Here is a 23,006-nt window from a genome sequence, read left to right as displayed (position 1 = left end):
GGTAAACAGCATTGCCAGGGAGAACGGAGACTTCTAGGAATTTGAAACTCTAAATCTCTGACTCACTGCTGCGAGAAACAATTATTTTTCAAGCTGGGTGTAAATGTAAAAAAAAAAAAAAAAAAAAAGCAACTGCACTTTTTTGAAAATATAAAATCTAACAATCAGCCAACACTCATTAGATAGCTGTTTGATTGTTTACATGGACTATCCCAGCATTCCATGAGTTTTGAACAAAGTGAAACCTCTTTGTTCTGCATTTTTGGACACCTTTTTCTAAACTTCCGAATTTTATTTCCATTTCAAAGGAACAACTGAGGCACTGGTTCTGAATTTAATACTATATTTATTAAAGTGTTTTTATTAACAAACTTTCACCAGAAAGTTCCGAATGCGTTAATACAGCAGGCACATTGGCGTCCAAGTTTGGCATGGGACAGTCCACGGAACTGCACCTCGCTCTCACAGTTCGGCCACAGCTTCGTGGGTTGCTTGAGCAGGACCCATAACCAGCCTCCCCCACGAAACGGTTCAATAGAAATTTTGGTTCTTTCTGATTGAAGCGTTCTGAGTTCACGAGGCCATCCGCCTGCCGCAAGCTTGGCTCAGCTCCGCCTTCTGCCCTGTCGGCCAGCGTCCCTGAACTGGAGTCCTTGTCCCCGACCCCTCCTCCGCCCGCCCCGCTCCCACCGTCTCTGTTTGGACCGGGGCCCCTTTGGCTCTTCTCGGACTCACAGCACGCTTTCCGCAAGGACGCCGCGCTTCTGCAGACGGAGGACGGCGGCTCTGCTGTCTTTGGGAGACGCTCTTCGACGCCCTGCGGGCTGCGCGCGCTGGCCTTGCCCGTCTGGTCCGGAGCCTGGGCGCGCTGCACCGGGTGGAGGAAGAAACCCCGAGGCGGCGCGCTCGGCACCGCCGGCGCTTTCCCTCGGCCCTGGAGGCAGGGGCAGTGGTGGGTGTGCGGGAGGGGAAGCACGAAGCCCTCGGGGGCCGGCTGTGCCGCCTTCAGAGGGGCCACGCCGTTCTGGACGTGCACCAAGCTGCCGGCGCACGGGTGGCACGCGCAGTCCCCCATCTGCTGGCAAGCGTGGGGGCCGTATTTCAAGTGTTTGTACGCACTGGGGCAGCTACACCTCTGATTGACGGCGAAGAGGTGACGCACGGCGTGCTGCTCCAGAGACGGCTGCGGCGGGCCGGGGCTCGGGCCGCTCCTGGTGCTTTTGCTGGGGTCGCTGTGGTAAGCGGGGTGCGCGGGCGGCCCCGCGTGCTTCGCCTGGCTGCCCAGGAACTCAGGGCAGGTGTGAGTCTCCTCGTAAGCGGTCTTCTCAGAGGCCATGGAGCTGTGTGCCGCCAGGGGCTCTAATTCATAGAACTCGTGCTCCACGTCGGACTTTTGGCCCCTGGGATCTACATGGTAAGCGTTCAGGGCGTGCGTTTTGCTCTGCCCCTTGTTGCCAGCACCTGTAGACAAGGCGTGGGGGAAGGCACTGCACTGGAGCTTTTTAGGCAAAGGGATCTGACCGCAGGTTCCCTGTGGCCCCAGGCACCGGCACAGGCACTGGAAGAAGAAGGTGGCGAAGGCCCAGCTGACGCACATGATGAGCATCATGAAGGTGCCCAGCTGGGTGTAGGCCAGGACTGTGGAAGGCATCATCATGGCGCCCGCCACGAACGTGGTCAGGGCGGCCATGGCGATCGCCGAGCCCATGCGGATCAGGGAGAAGACCACCTTCCCTTCCCGGTCGGCATCTGGGGCCAAGCGGTAGGCCACCCCGTAGTGGACGGTGAAGTCCACGGACAGGCCGACCGCCACGGAGATGGTGACAGACTCCAGAACATTGAGCTCCCAGCCCAGCAGGACAAGGGAGCCAACAGTGACAAATATAGTGCCGGCGATCGAAAGGATGGCGTACAGGCTGAGGACGATGTTCCACGTTGTCAGCAGCATCACGCTGAAGGCCACGGCCACGGAGAGCCCCATGGCGATGAGGGTGCCATCGGACAGGCTGTCCTGGAGGTCGTAGAACTCCAGATTGCTGACGAACCAGCCGTGGCTGAGGCCGTCGGGTGCAGAACTCAGCTCCGCGGAAATCCACGAGTCCACCTCTTTATAAAACTGGTGCATCTTTTCGTAGGCCAGTGTGAACAGGTAGGTACTCTGGAACTCTAAGACCACCGCCCTGATAGTGTCATTGATGTCAAACCTGGGCCCGGGGGTTTTGCTGTCCAGGTGGTAGCCGGTGCTCCTCTCCAGCTCCATGATGGCTCTCTTGATGCACAGCTCAAAAATCTCCTGCTTATAGGGGAAGCTCCAGCGGCTGCAGCAGGGGTACAGGGCCGGCTCATCGCAGTCCTGGTTTTCCATCCAGCGCTTGAAGGTCTCGATGAAGCAGCTGGTGAAGTCCTGCTCCTCGGTCTGGTGAAAGAACGTCTGGTTTCTCAGTTTCTGGCAGAAGTGCAAGATCCAGAGCTGGGAGGCCGGGCTCGCGATGTTGAAACTGCTGTCTAAAGTCAGCTTCCCTTTACTCTTGGGATTTAGGGGGTTGCCGTTGTCCTCTGGGGACACGCCCCAGATCACCGTGATGGGCATGTGGAGCTCCTCTCCGTGGTGAACGCGCTCAAACATGAAGAGCTTTTTGTACTCGGCATCGTACCGCTCGAAGGGGTGGGAGGGCCTGAAGACCTGGAACTCGGACAACTCCAGCGACGGCAGCTTCATCTTCGGGTTCATGCACACGACGTAGGCCCCGCCCACCGTCAGGGCGAGGAACCAGAGCAGCCAGACGTAGCGGAACTTAATGACGATGCAGGGCAGCACTTTCTCGAAGAAAATGCGGGAGGCTTCCGAAATGGCGAACAGGACTTTGTGGCACTTCTGGCACGCCACGGTCCAGCAGCAGCTCTTGTCGTAGAGCTGCTGCTGGGGCTTCCGGAAGCAGGCGAATATGTTGAGCAGGTACCGTTCGTGCAGCACGACCACGGCGGGGAGCCAGGTGACCATCAGGACGTAGTTCACCAGGATGGCGGTGCCCGCGTACACGCCGAAGCAGCGGATGGCGGTGATGTTGCTCACGTAGTTCGCGTAGAAGGCGGCCGCGGTGGTGAAGCTGGTGACGAACATGGACAGGGCCGCGTGCTGCAGGGTGATGCTCACCGTCTCCCACGTCTCGGCGTGAGGCTTGTCGAACTTGGTGTAGTTCCAGACGTCACACAGGACGAACGCGTCGTCTGCCCCGATGCCGACCAGAATGATGAGCGCGGTGAGGTTCATGAAGGGAAAGAACTCGAAGTTAAATACTACGCGGTAGAGGAAATAGGAAACCGTCAAGGAGCTGATGATGGCGAACATGGTCATCAGCGTGATGAACATGGACTTGGTGTAGACGCACATGATGAAGAGGACGATCAGGATGGCTATGGCGGGATACACGGTATCCATCAGGAGGTAATCCTGGAACAGCCTGTGTTTGATGCCAAACTCAATGCCCGTGACGGTGGTGACGCCGTCGGACGAGTTCCAGTTTTCGAAGTTTTCCCGGTAAATGTTCATCATACTCTCTCCCTTCTCGGTGGGAGAGAAGAGCATGCTGTACTTCAAAGGCGGCACGGCGTAGTCGCCCGCCTTCGGGGTCATAAAGTCTTTGTCCACCAGGTAGTGCAGGATCTGGTACACGGCGTTGTGCTTGGTGCACTTCCGCGGCACGTTGGTGCACTTGAGCTGGTCCTTCCTCCGGGCCGCCGTGTCCCAGCAGTCGGGCTCCAGCGTGCCGTTCTGGTAGTGCTTGGCACAGGTTCGAAGCAGCTTCAAGGTGTGGGACACGTCCCGCTCCACGATCTTCTGGCACGACGATCGGTTGTTCAGGATGGCGATGTAGTTGCCCAGCGTCCAGCTCGGGCAGCAGGAAGCGGCCGTGGTCCGCTGGCAGAGGTCGCCGAACTGGCGGTGGGACCTGATCTGCGGAGACAGAGACACGCGGAAGCGCTGGCGTTTACAACAGGGGCACTGGGAGGTCGGAAGTAAGGCGGCCTCGAGGGACAGGGAGCTATGGAAGTCAAACAGCCCCACTGGGGCGTCAGCAGTCAGTGTGACCACAGGGCGAGACTCCACACCAAGCTCTGCTATGGCTACTAGATTCCCAACGACAAAGTCCCGTTAGGGGATGACACGCTAGTGTGAAACAGTGTCAGCTCCTGCTACTTCATTTAAAAAAGGAGACAAAGTTAACACCTCTTTTGTAAGCAAGCTTTTTCAAAGTCTTAAAAAGCAATAAAATGGATAGGCTGTGAGGCTTCTGTATATATATCTGTAGGGTGAATTAAGAGAACAACTGTCCGATTGATTTATGAAACAAACGTGTGGCTTGGCCTAAAGTTTCTGGTACCAGGATGAAATTTTGGGTGATGAAGGTATTACAGCTGAATCAACTTAGTTAGAAGCAACATGATAATCCCTAGAAAACTCAAAAAGGGGCGCTGAAACCAGAATCATTGATGTCAAAGGTGCGTGAAAGACCTGGAATAAAGTTGTTTCCTGAGATGTGTACTGGGGTGGGCAAAAAAGTAGGTCTACAGTTGTACAAATACACACCACAATAATTAATAAATAACAATACAGGAATAAACTCTGTTTCACGTACTCACAACAGTAAACCTACATTTGCCTACCCCGATACGTCTCTGATTTTAAATAAACACATAAATTAATAAAATAAATAAGTCCTTTGGGGAGAACTTTCTCCTTTGGTAAACAGGGCCCTCTCTGCTGCACATCAGCAAGTGTGACAATTCCAGATTTCATGCGGCCAGTATTTCATTTAGGACACTTCCTAGAGAAGGCTTTTCTACTTACAGCTGTCCTTATTATAGAACATAGAAAAATTGCTCCAAGCCAAATCTGGCATTGCTAATTTATAGGAAGCCTGCACAATTCCACTGCCTTCAAAATCTGTAAATGACGTGAGAATAAGAAATATTCCCCTTCTTTTGAGCCTGTCTAGAGACTTCTCTTTAGAAGTACCAGAAGAATATCCACTCCTATCACATTCCCTCATCTCTGTTTATCAAAGGCTGTTCCAGTGAAGAAACTTCAAAGTTCAAGAAAGGTGTGAGTATCTTTTTCTCCTAGTAGGATTAAAACCACCCTTGGTTTTAATTAAAGGGGGCTTTATCAATCATGCATTGAAATACCTTCACAAAGTGGAAATGATATTGGCACAAATCATCTCTTTGGAACTTAAGACTTACCGAAGAACCAAGTTACTTATAACCTTCATAAGTTAAATTTGAGGGGGGTATCAAAAGTTGTACGTGGATTTTTGACAACACGGAGGGTCAGGATCCCTAACCTCCTTGCTGTTCAAGAGTGAACTGTACTTTATTGGAACTAATCCTGGGGATGAGGTGTAGATAAAATACGACTGGCATGTACGGGGACTTGCATGTGACAAATTATTCTATTATTCTACTTCTGCCTCTGTTTGAAAATTTCTATAATAAAAAGTTGTTTTTAAAGATACTCTCTTGGGGGTAAGCCCAAAGGGTTATTATTCAAGTGTACTAAGTTAATGTTTATTTTAACAAAACCTTAATTTTTAAGCTCACTTCTAAAGAGCAATAATTACGTGGATTTCACAAAATAGGATAATTCGCATCTAGCTGTTTTCAGTTAGAACCTTCACATATGCTAAGTCAGGGGAAACAGGACTGCCTAGCAAATGACAGGAAACTGGAAGAACACCTGTCCGGTTTTCATGGCTGATAACTAGTTTTATTCCTACAAAGCAATAACATGCAGGCCCCTGCAGGCAGCCTGGAGAACTGAAGGAGAGGTAAAGCAACCCTACCGCTGAGTTTTCAGGTGGAAGAAAACAAATTGTGTCTGTTATGAAACCCAGGAGGAGCTAGACGGAACCTATTTGCAGCTGGTGACACATAAACACCGAATGGAAAGGTAAAGGAGATGAGGTTGCCAGCTGAAATGGGGAAGGAAAGCACAGAACCCTGCCCTTGAATAACCCTTATAAATAATAGTAGGGTTTTTCTTTCTCCCGTTATGTATTTGACCAAAGATTAAAAAGTTGGCCGTGATAAACACAGATCAAAAACTACTCTGATGGCTGCTATCAAAAATAAGCGCTCATGAGCCTCTGAAGAGCCAACCCTCAAGTTCAAAGGTGGTGCTGGCTGAGGTACAACCTCTGAAAACCAGTGTTCGAGGACACTTACAGGGTAAGACATAGGGACAGAGAAAAGACACCATGACTGGCCCACTTTACTCAGAGTTGGAAGCTAGAGCCCCGAAGCCCCTGTCTAAAGGGACGGAGTGCAAGGCAATGTCTAGGTTCTCAGGATTGAGGCCGCCTGTCCCCATCCACCCATCCGTTCTAAAGAAAAAATATTTATTGACACCTTGACAAGGAGAATAAGCACAGTGGTCCTTGCCCTCAAGTCGCTCACAAGTGTGGCAGGGAAATCGAATGACAAAATCAATAATTCTAACTCACCGTGAGAAGTACCGCGTTATGTGGCGGGGTCTGTGTCAACTTGTGGAGGGAGGGCTGATGTGACTGTGGGGGACAGTGGCCCTAACTCTGCCGTCTGTGACTGAGACAGCAACACACACGGTCACGGATTATCCTGAGGGGCTGCCAGAGATTGGCCAGTGTGTGTATCTTCAGGTCTATTTCTGCTATTTTGGGGAAAGGAATTCATAGGGATGATTTTGAAATCTTTGACATTTATAAAAAGAAGAATAGAATGAGAGCAATTTCTTGTAACTCTCACGAGCAACATAACTCTTAATTCTAGGCATTCACAAATTGGCTGTTTTAGAAAGTCATGTTGCTTTTATGGTTATAACATGTCTTTGTACACTTCCTAGTTAGATAGTAGCAGGGGTGGAGTTGACTTAAAATAGGGGGTAAAAGAAGAGGAGAGAAAAAGAAGAAACCAGCAGGGTTTTAAATAATACCTTAACCTTTAAAACTAGTGGCTAAGTTGGAGGTATTTTAAGAGGCTGAGAAAAAAAGACTAAACAAAATTAACCCCTAATACCAGGTTCCCTCCCCATGTGACCATGTGCCTCACGCATGGAAAGTTCAAGGGATCTAGGGAGAAACGAAAAAGCGAGAGCTCCACAGTCCTCCCTGACACAAGCATCAGGAAACATGTCCGGGTCCTCTAAGCTTCAGGGGGTGCCCGCTGCCCATAAAAGTTGCCCTAGGAAACGGGGCTTAGGCAACAAATTTCAAATCCCTCTTCTCAACTGGTTGCTCAGAGTCCCAACCTTGATGATATGCAAAGACTCAAAAACAGGACAAAGGGTTTTCAGCAGAGTCATGATGAGAAGAACACACTTCTGGGTACCAATGACCAACTGTCAGTGTGTCCCTGAGGGTGTCAAAGCGCAGAAAAAAGTAATGGAGAAGACAGGGGTGTCCACTGAGGCTCCTTTTGAAAGTCTAAGAAACAGGCTCTTCTCTTAGGAGGGAGATGACAGTATGAGAACCGGAAGCGACTCCCGTTGGAGAGCAAGGCCTCTCTGGACCATGAGTGTAGGTGGTATTTCAGGGAAATGGAATCTGGAGTCAGAACTCAGCGTGCCATCAGCGCAGGCAGGTGACAGTGGAAACAGCTTGTCTTGGTGAGATTTCATAGGTTACCAGGCGTTTTCTGGAGTTGACCCATGACAGTTAAGCGCTGCTCTGTATCATTTCGTGTGTGCTCCAGTCAATATGATAGCTGCTAATAATCAAGGACTTAAGTACAATACTAGGATTTGGTTTGACACGGGGAAAAGGGGAAGACTGCCAAGTAGCCCCGGGACACACCAAATAAAAGTCCTAAAAGGGTCCTGAGCTGGGAGACTGAAGAAAGGTACAGTAATAATCCAGAAACCGAACTGCTGGCCAGTAGTTAAGATACCATTGAATATATTATCCCTAAGAGAAAGGTTTATTTCTCTGGGTTCATGGCAGAGTTTGAGACTAGAATGCAAGGCACTAGCCATTGGTAGAGTTAGTATTTAACTTAAGAGGTTAAAATGACAACCGGGCCCTCTGAGGTAGAATTTGGATCCCTTGCTTACCTATTCATTTATTGGCGTGGCTCTGTAACTGACTTGACCATTCATTGAGACACGTGTCTTGGGTCTGTTCCTGAAATTTTCACAAGCAGACCGTGATGCTTGTGGTGTTCTTGCTACGGATGACAAACTTGAACTCATTGCTATCCAATCCTTATTATGAACCCAGTGGAGAAAAATCCTCAAAGAAGCAGAGGGCACCCATTCCTTTAGAGAGCCAAATCGTGCAAGTGCATTAAAGCCACTAGAAAGCCACATATTTAGGTTTCTTTGCCTTACCAATCTACCTGAGATAGGGGGCTGCCAGTCAGCTAAGTCATTACCGTACCTCTGATAGGCAGGCTATCAAGGACCTTGTACACAACACCATGCTTTTTTCACGAAGGCTATGAGGAATGGTTCTTTCCCGCCTTAGTACCAGGGGCAGCTGGGCTTCTTCTAAAAAAAAAGTTGGTTACCCTACTGATAGGACTTTTGTCATTGACCGTAAATTCCTTTTTGCTCTGGCTGTCAGGGAGAATACAGACAAGTCTGCTGCTCACAACCAGCAAGTGTGCAGGATTATGGGGTATGTGTTATTGTATGTTAAATCTCACCCTTAGCTTCAGGATTTTCCTCCTATTATTTTCCCGTCATGTATTTGTTCAGCTTATTTATCATATCTGTTCCATTATGCCTTTTTGTAAGCTATCTATTGATGCTGATCTTATTAATCTGATACATATGTGAATATGAGATTACATATGAAATAGTATATTGCTTTCACCAACAAAAGCTATAATGGCACAGTACTGCTCTCTGGCTTTTGGGTAAATAAATAGCTAGGCTCCTTAAAAATGGTACTTATTCCAGGTCATGCTGACTCTTTGAGGTTCTTTTGAGTGGGAAATGGCATATATTGTAAAACTAAACAAAAATGGGGTGTTATCTTCTGTATTGTGGGAACATAAGGCACAGCAAGTAAAGGCACAGGCTGGAGTTAGGCATGGCTGGGTTCAAATCCCGCATCTGCCAATTAGCACCTGTGTGGGCCAAATAATAGTACCTAATTCATAACACTATCATGCGGGTGAATAATAATTCAATGAATAATGAAATAACTCATTCAAGGGGTTAGAACACTTCCTGACAGATATCAACAACACTCAGTAAACATCAGCTATTAGTCAATTGCATGAAATCAGTCACTTCAGAACCTGCAGGGGAGGGAAGGACCGAAGAGCAACTGTGAAGGTCGGATAATGAGAACTGGGAGATATGGAAGTTCATGAACTGTTCTGAGCCAGGGTGTGATTATCCAGGTACCAGACCTGGTCACAGGCCCATTGTGAGTGATGCCAAATACTGAGAATACAGTCTGACACACAGCATATACCCTACTTATCTACGACCCTTGAGTTAACTTTCCACATAAGAAAGGTGGTACCCGTAACAGGAGAAATATGTTCAGAGCTTCCAAATAACAAACTGATCACTGTGGAAGAGAAGAAAATATGGCAAATAAAAACTGACCACTGATGAAGACACTGTTGTCTCTTTATAGATGGTTTGTGCCTTTGGTCTATTTCCACGATTTTCAACCTTCTCCGATTCATGGCACATATAAACACTAAAATTCTGTGGTACTCAATCGGAGAGGAAAAAAGGTATAATTTTGATTCATTCATACTAGACAGCTATTGTTGTATTGGCTGTTGTCATTTTTTAAGTTGACAATCTAAGGGAAAAGAGGTCCGTGCCCCTGACTAAATAGTCAGGTACTGAATGTTTTAAAACTTCTTGCGGCACACTGGTTGAAAATCGCTGGTTCCATTTGGAGTTGGACAGAGAAGAGGGCATTCCCTGAAAATCCTGATAGCTCAATCAATGGTGTGTGTGTGTGTGTGTGTGTGTGTGTGTGTGTGCTTATTTTCAAAATGTATCAATAGCCTCTCAGAACGCAGAACGAAGTCAGGAGATCTGGGACCAACTAACTAACCTGCGTAAGCTGCTCGATTCTTGGCGGGTACTTCTATCAGCACAGTGAGACTGCTGGCCTGGGTGACCTCAGAGTCCTTTCTGCCTCGCTATATATTCCATTGTTGTTAGAACAGGCAATTGCACTGGATTGTCAGGCTAGCCCTTAGCATCGCATGTGATTAGACTTTCAACTAAACAGTGATTTTGCATCTTATAGTTACGCTAAAAATACGAGTTCCCTTCCTGCCTGGTTACTGTGTGCTTGGACAGGCCCGTTGGTGACATGAGATAGCAGTTTCTGCCTTTGCAGATCCTGGGGCTGACATCTTTTGGGCCCCAGAGAAGGGGAAGATGGGAGGCTTTCTGCATCCCTGTCTTCTCGAGCAGCAAGGTGTTTCGGGTTCAGGACAATCTGGATTGGATTACTCTGGCCATTTACATAGATACTGTCTTCATGTCCTTTGATGTCTCTCCCCTCAGCCTGTGCCCTCAATTTCCCTTTGAGGTCCCAGGCCCCAGTGACCCACTGATTGCTAGAAAGGCCAAGCATTTCACTGGGTAATTAAGATGCTGACAGTTGCCTCAGGGGGAAGCGCAGTGAACAATGAAAGCAGATTAGGAAAAGAAAATACGACAAAAGAAGAATAAAAGTCTTAACTATTATCCTGAAAGGAAATCCGCTGTGAAAGAATGCAAAGGACTATCATGGACAAAGAACAGGAGAGCAGAAGAGAAAAAGTTCTTTATTAAGGAAGATGGCATGTTAAAGGTGGGGACACAGAGGCACTTTGATCCTGGGATCTAAGAGACGGCAGAGGTAAGCCACGAAAGCGCTTTCATCCGAGCAGACACCAGGCTCAGCAGTAAGAGGAGTTTAAAAACATCGCCTTATTTGTGCTAAACATAGTTCAGTTTTCCTTTACATACCCTTGAATTATCTACATTGCACATCGATTTAATTGCTGGTAAATTCCACAACGTCTCTCCTCCAGCTGAAGTGAACACAACTCTGGAGTATCGGTCACCTGGTGGTAGGAAAAAAGAAAAAGCGTTACAAGTTACTCCTGTATTTCATAAGACTTGGCATTTAGAAGCAATTCACACTGGGAAACCACATGGACAATTCATTAGCAGCAGGGTAGCCTTGCCTTCGACAAATTCCAGGAGAAAACATTAAAAAAAAAAAAAAAAAAGGCAATGCTATAATATTGTCTCAGTTCAAAGCCTTTGTCTTCTCACTACATCTTACAAATCATAGAAGTTGCATAACAAATGTATTTGGGATCAAACTAATTAGGAGGAGCAATCCATAAGAACTTTCAGCAGGCGGTGAATTAAATGTCTCCCCTTCATTTGACAATGCGTCGTTACAACGGTATATCAAATCAAAGAATGATGCACCAGGGAATATTGAGGATGGATTGTAAGGATGTTCTCTTTGGCAGCTCACTGGAGAGGGAAGACGACAGATGATCAACTTAAAAGCATTGGAAACAGTAGGTGCAGACTGCTGGCCAGGGTCACAGACACCCCCACATTCTGGGTGAGGACATGGGCTCTCTGCTACACCAGTATTGAAAAAATAGTTCGAAAATCATACTAAAATATGTTTCTAAGTAAGAGCATGGTCTTTGGCATTAGAACTGGGTATAAGAAGGTCCTGTCATTTGCCAGCTGGGTGATCATGGCAACCAGCTTCTCTGAGCTTTGGTTCCTCACTGGTAAAACGGGGACACAACACCTAACTAGCACACAGCTGTGAGAATTCAAGAAGGTGATAAAAAGTAGGTGCTCGGTGAATACTGTTTCTGCTGCCTCAGCCATTACAAGACATCTGACCCAAGTCAAACAGAGTCCTAACAAAGACAATTAACTTGCAAATTTATGAATAAAGCTTTATTATATAAACTTGGTTCACGATTACGAAGTTTTCTTTAGTAAACCTTTGTCTTCATCAAATGGCTATTATCTTACGTTGATTGATTTTACAGATCAAAATAAGTCTTGTGGAACATTTCATTTTACTAGAGTTGGAAATGAGTTTTTCAGGGCGAACCTACTACTTATGAGACAGCTATTTAGGGTTGACTACTAAAATATAAACAAGATTATATTTCATGAATTTGCTCATGTTCTTCCTGGTTAAGATATTAACTACCAGACAGATGCTGGTTAAGCAATATATAGTAACACCTTGAGGGAAGTAAACCAGACAGAACATGCAACTAGTCGAAGCCCAGCTTTTCTAGTAAGAGACAGGAAAATAAACGTGCATTGCTTCCTGGGATCAGTATAAAGTTCTTCCTAGTCTCCTACTTTCTATCTCTCTATTACTATATAGTGAAAAAGTGTCCAAAACAAAGACCCCGAGGCTTGGCAAGATCTAGAAACACCAAAGAGCCAATTGGGTCCTCTAGAGATCGGATAAGATAGGAATATACACATTGCAGAGAGCTTTTCAACAATGACAATAAAAGCTAAATCAAAAGAGCTGTCATGTTAATATTCACTGACAGAAAGTAATTGTCCACACTTCGTCATTCCCAATCCAGGGCTAATCAATGACTCACATACTTCTATGTGCTTCCTCTGGGTCTCCGCTCCCTCCTCCCGGGCAGCTGCCGGGGGACTGGCCATCTGTGGGCTACGGCAGTTTTTTAGTGAATTTGCTGCTGACATTGCACTCTGGATTCCTGACCTCAGGGAAGTTCTGACGATATCTGGGCTCTTGTTTCTCCAAGGGCACATTCTGCTGTGCAATAGCGATTGGTTTCTCCCCAGAGGTGCCCCTGACTTCCTCTGCACACCGCCACCGCCACTTCCTGCCTTCCCCACCAGCCCCACTCTTTCCCATGATGACCCAGGTCCCCGGGGCATTTCACGCTTTGGACTTCTAGGCTTGACTTCAGTCACCTTTCTACCTCTAATGCCTAATGACAAGTCAGGCACAGAGAAGGCTAGCTGTATGTCCTTTTTGAATGAATCAAAATTTAAAAATACATATTTTGGGTCACACAGTAGATTATTTCAAGGATCAATCCCCAAATATGTACTTGTTACTTGAGCTATTTTTTTTAAATAGCAGGAGGAATTTTAGGAAGTGACTTAAAATTTGGGGCCAGATCAAGAATTTTATTAGATTTATATCTTCCTTAAAACTGAATATAACTCAATCACCTCTTCCTTATTCATTTTTGTTATAGCCAAATACATTCAGATTAGTGGTGACCTGGAGGAGTAAAAGGACAGGTTAATTAAGCTAAAACCTCTTTAAGGAAGATAAGAAGAGTGAAGCTGCGTGACTAGCCACCCACTTCTATCAGTCCAGACTTTAATCACGTTCAGTGTCACGAAGGCCAAGAAACTGCTCAATCACCCACAGATGCCACTCACTTGGGACGTCGCAGAAAAAGCTATCTTTGTGGAAGTTCCAGTCAACTTCTCTTTTTTCTCTTTCATAGTGGTCATCGGACCATCTGTCATCCCGATGGCTGAAACAGAACAAGGAGATCTTCAACGCAGTGCCAGCTATTTCAAGGTCGATAAGCATGCCCGTAACAGTTCCTCCTCAAAGTGACGGCCTATGGAGCACTTGAAATTAAGCTAGAAGGATTAATGTAACCAACCGACATTCGGTTTCTCACTTCTGGGGGAAAAAAGCCCCCAAACCCTCACCTTTTTACCCTCGTACAACAAAATCTTACCTGACAATGACAATTTAAACAAGCTTTGGAACCACACATTTTCCGTTTAATCTTTTTTGCTCAGGTGATGTTTAAAAGTGGAGTTCATTTAGCAATGTCTTGTCTGAAAGTGGCTAAATAATTACCTTTTGGCTTGCTCATCTGCATATTTAAAGGGATAATTGGCTAGTGTTGCTTTGTATCCTGTATTTTTCACCATGTTATTCCACGTGACCAGTCGTTGGCCTATTGTAGTCCCTCTCGGTTCAAAACCCTAAGGCAAAAAAAAGTCACATAATTCCCATTAGTGTACTTCATTTCAGGCTAAGGGTAGATGTAGCAGCTTGGGGAAGCAACGTCAAGGTGATGAATAGCTTTCGACTAAAAATACAGACATTCCTCATAGCTCTGCCAGAGATGACTGGCGTTAGAACAAGGTGAGCTGATGTGCTAATGATAACCTCTCCACTGTGATCAATCGGGTGGATTCTTTGGTATGTTACATGTCTCAGGAAAGAGGAGAGAGAGCTTATCTGAGGCTTCTCTTTCCAATTCACACCTAAGCATTTAGTATATACTTACTTTTTTGTTATAAAATATTATGGTCAAATTAGTTTATATTGGGCATGTTATTGTGTTTTCCAAAGAGGATATCACTATCCTGACTCATATTTCCCTCATTGTTCCACTCCAGAGGAACATTTACTTAAAAGCAGATCTTGCTGTCTCTTACTAATACTGAAATTCCTCTAATTTCTTTGGGGGGAAAAAAAGAGAGTTTAAAGACAGAATGAAAATTTTTTTTGTAGTACAAAGATTCTTCAATTTCTTGCTTTTTTATTATCGCTTAAACATGGGAACCAAGAAGCAACATTTCCAGATTTTTCAAGGCGAGCACCTTTTCTGAGTTTTTAAGAACCTGAAAATACAGAGAAGGCATTTCTTTACTTTGCAGAGAGGTGTATACTTACTAATGGCTTGAGAAGGCTTTTGAAAACATGGGAGCCTCAATAACATCATGTGCTTTGTAGTAATGTAATTCTTCTGAGATGGTTTTGGGCTAAAGAAAAGAGACACACGTTCCCCCGGCTCAGCCCCCCTTACCAGTAATGGGTCAGAGAAGTCGGGGAGCTCCGGCACCAACACTCCCACTAAGGCACAGACCACGATGAGCACAGTGCACATTCCCAAGACCACCACGGGCCAGTCGGCTATCAGGGCTGCGTAGCTACAGAGCAGGGAGAAATCACAGAGAAGGCCTCTTAGAGCCACGGGGAGACTTTTGCTACCTAGGAGAGCAATTCGTTCAGTCCTCCCATTTCCGACCCAGTCCAGGAATTTATCCATAAAAGATCTGATGAGTTTATAAGTCATTATATGTCATTGTAGTAGGAAATAACAAGACCATTGTCCTCTCGTGTCTGTGATATGAGCGGTGGTCACGTGCCACAAGCTATGGAGAGTCAGAATACTGTCTGTTTTTGACAAATAACGTTTTACGTCTGTATCTACCCCTGGGAAAGAGAAAATCTAAAATCTACACTCCCTATCTGGAAAGAACGTGTATTTAACAGAGGATCCAAACTCCTTGTCATCTCTTCCAGCCCTTTCTTTATACTTTTTACTCTGTATTAAGTTCTGGAAAAAGAACTCAGCCCACCAACAGGGTCATGTCGTGTAAATCTTAAGAATAACCGAACCAGACCAAAACCGTCCCGTAAACCGGCCACTTCCCTTCCAGCTAAAACTATAATGAACACATCGCTCAGGTGTGACATGAAGGCGGGGCGCAAACAGGTGGGGAGAGAGCTTGTGCAGAGTTGCCAGGCCAGGGCAGCTACAAAACGAGCAAGTCACGGGAATGCGAGGCACAGCGCGGCCACTATCGCGAGTCGCACTGCATGGCGTATTGGCTCAAAGAGTCGGTCTTAAAAGCTCTCATTACAAGAAAAAAACGTGTGTGGTGTTAAGATGTTAACTGAACTCAATGCGGCGATCATTTTGCAATTATCTATGATATCGAACCATGATGTTGTGCACCTAAAACTAATATAATGTTATCTCAATTACATCTCAGTAAAAAAAGTCCCAAAGCTTGGAATCCAGGTAGCCTGGTTTTAGAGTCTGGCCTCTTAATCACAAGAGAAAGAAAAGACATCAGGAATAAGTCAACTTGCCACAAAGGCATCTTCCCCAAACTTAAGTTTAAAATTAAATTCCTAAGCCCCACTGATAGTTCTTTTCTCTGTGCAAAACCACCTACATCCACTGGACTTCAGGTCTGAATATTATTCACCAGACTATAAATTCTGGATTTAAAAACTCATCAAGGAAACATTATGCTAGAAAATAAGACGGGATAACCTTTTAACAATAATTCTGAATGTAATGAAATATGTGTGGTTGTTCAGATGTAAACACCAAGTGGTCAGGAGCTTTTCTAATGTCTAGAACACAACCAATGCTTAGATTCTTTATACTTTATTTCCTCCTCCGCCAAATGCAAACTGGGATGAAAGTAACTGGTTTTGAAGCAATCAAGCCCTTTGTCAACAGCACACTTGAGACGTTCTCTTCATTGTTCCAGACTTAAAAAGAGTCCTTTCCATTTTAGACCTTTAAAAAATCAGCCCTGAGAAATGAAAATAGCCTCAGGCTTATACAATTACTCATTACACTTCATTTTAAATGGATCAATTTTCTTTCAAATAAAACAGAAGTTACTCATTTTTCCAAATGTGTTATCAATAGAGGGCAGTGGGCCCCAAATTGCTTCGTTTTCATACTGAAGTTTAATTTACCCACGTAATGACTTTTTGTTTTGTGTTCTTGAAAAATCTGCGCACACATGCTCAGCACCCTTAAAAACCTGCTGCAATAATTGCTTTTCTTGCCTTTGAAAACATTTGGTTTTGATTTTACAGCGCCGCTCCACACGGCGTACGTGCGTTGCCTGCATATGGAGACTGTGCATCAGTGACTCCGGCACGGCCCTTCCGCACACGGCTAACCTTACCGCATTCCAATGCCGCTTCCTCCCGCAGCTGTGCTAACCTTGCCTAGAGACACCTGTTCACGCTGGAGAGCTGGAACCACCATCCTGAGCATATAAATCAGCGGGGGAGGGGGGACCCCAACTACTGCGAGTGAAGTTCCCTCAGATGAGCGTCTCTCCTGAATACCACAGTATTGGTCTTCCGCTAGCTGTGCTAAGACATCACGCAGCCGTGGGCACCACACGGGAAACAAAAGTTTCATGCACAATATGAAGCTCAGACAAAGGCTGTAATATTAAGATAAAAAATCTAGTTAAGCAGGAAAATTGGGGATGCAAAGGAAATTAAAAATGGCCTAATTCCAATCCTGTTGGGTCTAGGTCCAAGGTATATATTCTGACTAAGTTTAAAGAATAAAGTACTTGAACATTATTTTCTTTGGAAAGCGGAACATATGTGCATGAGAAGAATTTTCAAAAGGGACCACTCTTCTCGCTGGGATACGTTCTTCTGCATACCATACAATACTCGTCTTTCACCTGCCTGTTCTAAGTTTGGAAATCCTGACCACGCAACAGAATTGTAAATGCAATTCACCTCTGCAACACCTGGGTTACAGCAGGCAGTTGTTTGAATGAATGGCCAGGTGACAGTGTTCCCTGAGGCCTTCCTGCTGTCTCAGCTGCCCAGGTAAGTGAGGGCCCACAGCTCCATCCAGAGCGCTCTGTCTACAAGGTCACACTGTCTTCTCGGGAGGTTAGATAGGCTAAGTGTCAGACAGAACACGGATCTGCAGGACCCTCCTCCTCCTCTAGGGTGAGGAAGCGGAAGGAGCAGAATGGGCGACGTGTATTCGGGGGCGAGCTCGGGACCTGAGCTAGTGGCCATGCTGTGACGACCGTGCTGGACTTTTTGTGAGCATCCAATGGGAAGTCCCTCAGACCCACTCATAGACTCCCAGCCACCTTATCGTTGGGTTTACTCTGGAACCAGATCAGAAATAACTGTTAAATAAACCAAGTGGCTCACAGGGCGAACTTATGCTCAAGTGGCACCACATGGGGCCTCTTTTAAATGGGCCATTTGTTTTACAGGAAGACCTTCCAGAGTAAATTTTCCTCTTAGCTTACAAATATTTTTCTCACTGCCCTTCTCCATGCCCTTCTGGAAACACTGTCCTCTTTCTCCCCCTCCTTTTGAGCACACAGCCACGTTACGGAGACTGTCAGCGCTTGGACTTAAGGCCTTCTGTTCCCGCCCAGACGCCCAATCCTTAACACCCCCTTCCAGCCCGGGTTTTGATCTCATGACTCTTCTGAAACCACCGACATTAACTAACTGGTCTTGGTGGTCGTTATTCTTGACCCGAGCAGTATGCAACCCTCCAGCTGCTCCTTTCTTCCTAAAAATCTCATCTTTGGTTTCCCCCTTCCTATTTCCCGCAATAACTCTTCTTTATTGCTTGTCCTTTAAAGGTAAGCATTTCAAAATGTCAGTAATCCTAAGTTTTCCAGTTATACAACTACTCATACTTTATTTTAAATGGCTCACTCTTCTTTCACATGAACCGGAAGTTATGCACTTCTACCTACAAATCAAGTGGCATCAACAATCAATTTAGTGGGAGGAATGACTGAAAAAAAAGAAGACAAGATACAGAACTCTTTCTCAAATGTGAAGCAACAAATGCATTCGACAATTCAACTTATATAGTAAGGATGCGGGGAATTCAGGAGATATAAAATCGGCAGACGTGGATTTGCCCTCAACGAACTTAGAGCCTAATACGGGAAATCAGACACGTACACAAACACCTGCACACCCAGGTAAGCAGAGGTGTTTTCAGAGCGACAGGTGAAATGTTTTGTGAATTCAATGAAGGAATTCCTTCCAGCTAGTGTGGGGAAGGGGAACCAGAAAAGGCTTTTTTTTGGAAGAAGCTGAATATATATACGTAAATACTGAAAAGAAATTAGGATTTTAAAACTGCTAATCTAATAACAGAATAAGTCTGTACAAATTTTCTCAAAATGCAAAGGGTTTAGTCACTTGAAAGGCTCTATTATTTCTAAAAAAAATGAAAATTCATTTTCTTAACATGCCATATTTACTTTGTAACCTCTTCCCTTTATTTTTTCCATAATTTTTTTTTGCAAATATGGATACACAAAGTGTAGGATATGCATATAATGAAATACCATTCATCCTTAAAAAGGAAGGGCATTCTGACACACGCTACAACATGGATGTAACTTGAGGACATTATGCCGAGTGAAATGTATTATTCCACTCATATGAGATATCAGAGTAGTCAGATTCACAGAGACAGCAAGCAGAGTGGCGGGTGCCAGGGGCTGGGGGAGGGGGAATCAACAGTAACTGTTTAAGGGGTATGGAGTTACAGTTTTGCAAGACGAAAAATGTTCCAGAGATGGATGGGGTGATGGCCGCATAATAATGTGAATGTGCTGAATGCCACTGAGCTGTGCACTTAAAAATGGTCAAAACAGTACATTTTATGCTGTGCCTATTTTACCAAAATTTTAGAATAAATACTTTTGTAAATGGAAGAGGAATTTACTCATATTAAAGTTTCTGTAGTCATTTTACTCCAAAGACAGGACAACTCTCCCAAGGCAGGCTTCAGAGTTATCGCTTCTGAGCAGTTTGAGCAAGTAAATTTCAAAGATCACTTAGAGCTTCTCAAGGTGTAAATAACTCTGTACCCAGAGCATCTGATGAGACAATACATTTTTTTTCAGAAACTCTTATCCATTTAAAATGTTGCTCTTCCACGGAAAAGATAAAACTTTTAACTTCCCTGTAAAAGAATACCTCCATCTTAGTACAGTAACAGAATTTTTAGGAAGAAACCTAGTCAATCTATTTGAAAATAAAAACAGTGCCATGAATCCAAGCCATGGGAGTTGGCAGAATATTATCTCTTTTCAACCAGCAGGACATTGGGAAGCCAATCCTTTCTAGGAAAGGATGCAGAAGAATTAGGCCAATGTGAACGATCAAACACAAAGAGAACTGAAAGGCTATAAAGCAACCTGGAGGTTAAAATAGCTCTTGGAGATACAGGGATCCTCGAGCAGCCAACTCAGGGAGTTTACTTTTCCGTTACAAGAAATATGACACGGAAGGTGGGAAAAGCAGCAAAACGTAGAGAAAACACTAGAAGGGGGACGGCATGCAAGTACGATTGTTACTGAATATGATCCAGGCTACTTTACCTTTTTGGTAACTTGAAAGGTCTGGATGGTCTGCAAAAAACAAAGGAAAAACCATCAGAAAAAGAGCACCATACCACACGGGCTTAGCATGTATGTATTCAACATTTTACTTCTCTCTCTTTTTGGAAGAATCCTGGAAGGGTTAAAAAAGAAAAAGACAGTTGAGATTTTCAGCACACCTGGATCTGACGGGAACGTGGGCCATCTGGTCCGCCAGGTGGGAGGAGGCTGACCTGGCTGCGCAGCACGCAGCACCTGCACGCCCTCTGAATGGGATCAGTCAGTCAAGCTGCGCCACAGATCCGCTCATCTCTCTTACAAGAGCCACATCCCTGTCCCCAATCTGAGCTATCTTACTTAGCAAAAACCCTCTGATACCTTTTTAAAAATATGACATTGATACTTCCCTGTACTAAAAATAAAAATCCCTTCTTTGAGACAGAGGAGCTGCTCCGCCATCTTTCAGTTTCTTAATGTCTAACTCCACAACCACTTGAACAGGTATCAGCACATACTTCCATCAGCTCCTCCCATACGCTGTGTTTTTAGTCCCTCCCGGCCACTCTACCCCATCACCTCCATAGAGTGGATAAGTCATCTGAGGAACTCCAAATCCAGCTCAGCCCCAACCTTGAAACTCTTTATTCTTCCCAGATTTTTGTTCTCAATACACTGGGACACGGTAAGCACTGAGTAAATATTTGGTCAGTAAACAGAAGTCACGACTCGTGTTTCACTGTTCAGGGCTTTCACAGCGTGTTCTGAAGACCCCTGGAAGTTCTTGAGACCCTTCAGAGAGAGGGTCTGAAGAGCCTCCCTTTTCGAACTCCATACCTAGGTCAGGCTGGATTTTTCTATGTAGTTTCATATATTATATGGTTTTCTGTGTAATTTCATATATTTTAACCAAATCAGCACATTGCAAGAGACTGACTGGAGCAGCAGATATGAGAATCAATGTTAATTATCTCACTATTTCTTTTTGTTTTGGAAAATACATTATTGTTCATAAAATGTTATTTATGTTACTATGGGAAGGGCATATTATTGTTATTTTTAAGTGAGTTAATAAATTAAAAATTTTGAATTTCTCAGTTTCCACCCAATATAGTACATATCAGATGTAACCCATATAAACAAAAGCTCTTTGGATCCTTAATAAGTTTTGAGGGTGGAAAGGGGTCATGAGATCAGAAAGTTTGATAACCATTACACTGATATAGAGGATACTTAAATATTTGCTGAATAAATGAATACAGTTCCTACCTGTGTACAATCTACTAACCAGGCGGTCCCATCCTTTGAGAAAACAAAGCGATGTGCAAAAATCCATCTTCTAGTCTTTCTACTTTCAAGCTATCACTCTTACAACCATAAGAACCCTATTTTGAGATCTAAAGTTTTCTTTCTTATTTTCCTCGCTCCATTTACATTTCTAATATATATATATATATTAATTCTTAAACAAACAGTTATTTAACTCCTGATATAGTCATGAGGGAGACCAATCGGGTCCCAGACTTCATTGAGCTTACATTCTAGAATGTACTTTGTACTAACCTGTCTCTATGAAAGAGGCATATGTTTTAAATGTCATGCCTAATTTACATATCCTCATTAGGGACACTAAGCCCATTAAAAATATTAAAATCAAGGGGAAGGAACAGCCTCAGGGATTTAAGCGCTGGAAACAGAGACTATAGATTCCAGCTGAAACACAGTGCCATTGGTGAGATGGGCCTCAGTTTGCCTTCGGTCATTCAGGTCTTAGGAGCAGAGCTGTGTAAGGACTCACACCTCTAGGTGCCTAAGTTACTGCTCTCTGTCGTTTGTGTTTCTGTCTGTAAAACTAAGGGGGATAGAAAACCAACAACATGGAGCTAATCACAAAGCATTAACCTGTCATACGGAAAAAGAAGTACCCTGTCTTTTGGAAGATGTGGAAATTAAAAGTCAGGGTTTCCAGTAAGAACAGCATAACCTGGTGCTCTAAGAACAACTAAGAGACTGAATATTTACATCATTACAAAAGAATACCAAAAATTACATTCTTTTCATATATGTAAAGAGAATTCATTTCCAAAAGCTGAATAAGACATTAAAGCCGTGAAGAGGGACCATACTTTAACCTAGGATCATGTGTTGGATCAATGAATAAGCATCTTCCGTTACTTTTCTCAGGCTCTGAAGCCAATAGCTGCTGGATAGCGAGCACATGGGGATATAAATATCTATGTAGGTAAATTTTGTCTTTTGCTTCTCTCTCTTTCTGTTACACACACACACACACACACACACACACACACACACAACCTCTTTGTAACTTCAGCCCATTCTCACCTGTCAATTCTGAGCTCCTTCACCACTTGACTAGATTTTGTAAGATTTTGTTTGTGCCCCTAAATCCTACAGAGGCCCTCTCATTCAATGCTGCAGGAACCATTAATGTGATGATGAATAGAAAGGTTTATTCAAGTGAAAAATTCTTAAAAAGTGCCATTACTTCAATACCTAACTGTAACATAAGTGTATACTCAGCTGTTCATCCTTCTTACGCAGCGGCACCACACTGCATGGTCTGTGATGTCCTCTCTTTGGGGGGACTCAGGATACTTGCCAAGATCCTGAGTTTACAGCCTGCAATACACAGCTCAGTTTTGATGATTTACAACTGTCTCTCTCATAGCTACTCCAATATCAATTTTTTTATAGCAATCTACCTTTACCTAGTCTTTCCAAAGTCTACTATTTTCTTTTCAAAAACAATGAACTCTTTTAGAATGTACACATAAATGGATTATTTCACAATTTTAATTAAGCAACATAATCACAACAGCAAGCATGCTGGCACGTACAGGTTTAGAAAGCACACCTGTCTGACCCCAGGAGTGGAAGTGTGTGGGAATGGCGCCCAGTCCCTACCCTCGTGTGACCGGCCACGCTTTCAGTACAAATGTTTACTGCTGAAGGAGTCATTAAGAACATCTAATTTGGGGGAGTAAATCTACCCAAAAAACCCATATTTTGTAATACAATGACGTGCTGA

General features: G+C 44.5%; 1 protein-coding gene across 4 annotated transcripts in view; it reads right to left on the bottom strand.

The window, feature by feature from the left end:
* Positions 1-326: 326 nt before the first annotated feature.
* The window catches only part of DISP1 (dispatched RND transporter family member 1), a 136,295-nt gene continuing 113,615 nt past the window's right edge, over positions 327-23,006 (bottom strand). For all 4 annotated transcript variants that reach the window (XM_090263350.1, XM_090263351.1, XM_090263353.1 and 1 more), the window contains 6 exons: positions 19,961-19,990; positions 14,830-14,953; positions 13,872-13,999; positions 13,436-13,533; positions 10,970-11,067; positions 327-3,955 (listed from right to left, as the gene is read on the bottom strand). In XM_090263350.1, the coding sequence (XP_090119476.1) occupies positions 350-3,955; positions 10,970-11,067; positions 13,436-13,533; positions 13,872-13,999; positions 14,830-14,953; positions 19,961-19,990 (4,084 nt within the window). In that variant the 3' untranslated portion in view covers positions 327-349. The remainder of the gene's footprint in view (positions 3,956-10,969; positions 11,068-13,435; positions 13,534-13,871; positions 14,000-14,829; positions 14,954-19,960; positions 19,991-23,006) is intronic.

This window comes from Furipterus horrens, unplaced genomic scaffold (assembly GCF_987537825.1).
Source record: "Furipterus horrens unplaced genomic scaffold, mFurHor1.1.pri manual_scaffold_15, whole genome shotgun sequence".
In the NCBI taxonomy this organism is placed as follows: domain Eukaryota; kingdom Metazoa; phylum Chordata; class Mammalia; order Chiroptera; family Furipteridae; genus Furipterus; species Furipterus horrens.
This window is presented reverse-complemented; position numbering and strand designations above follow the sequence as displayed.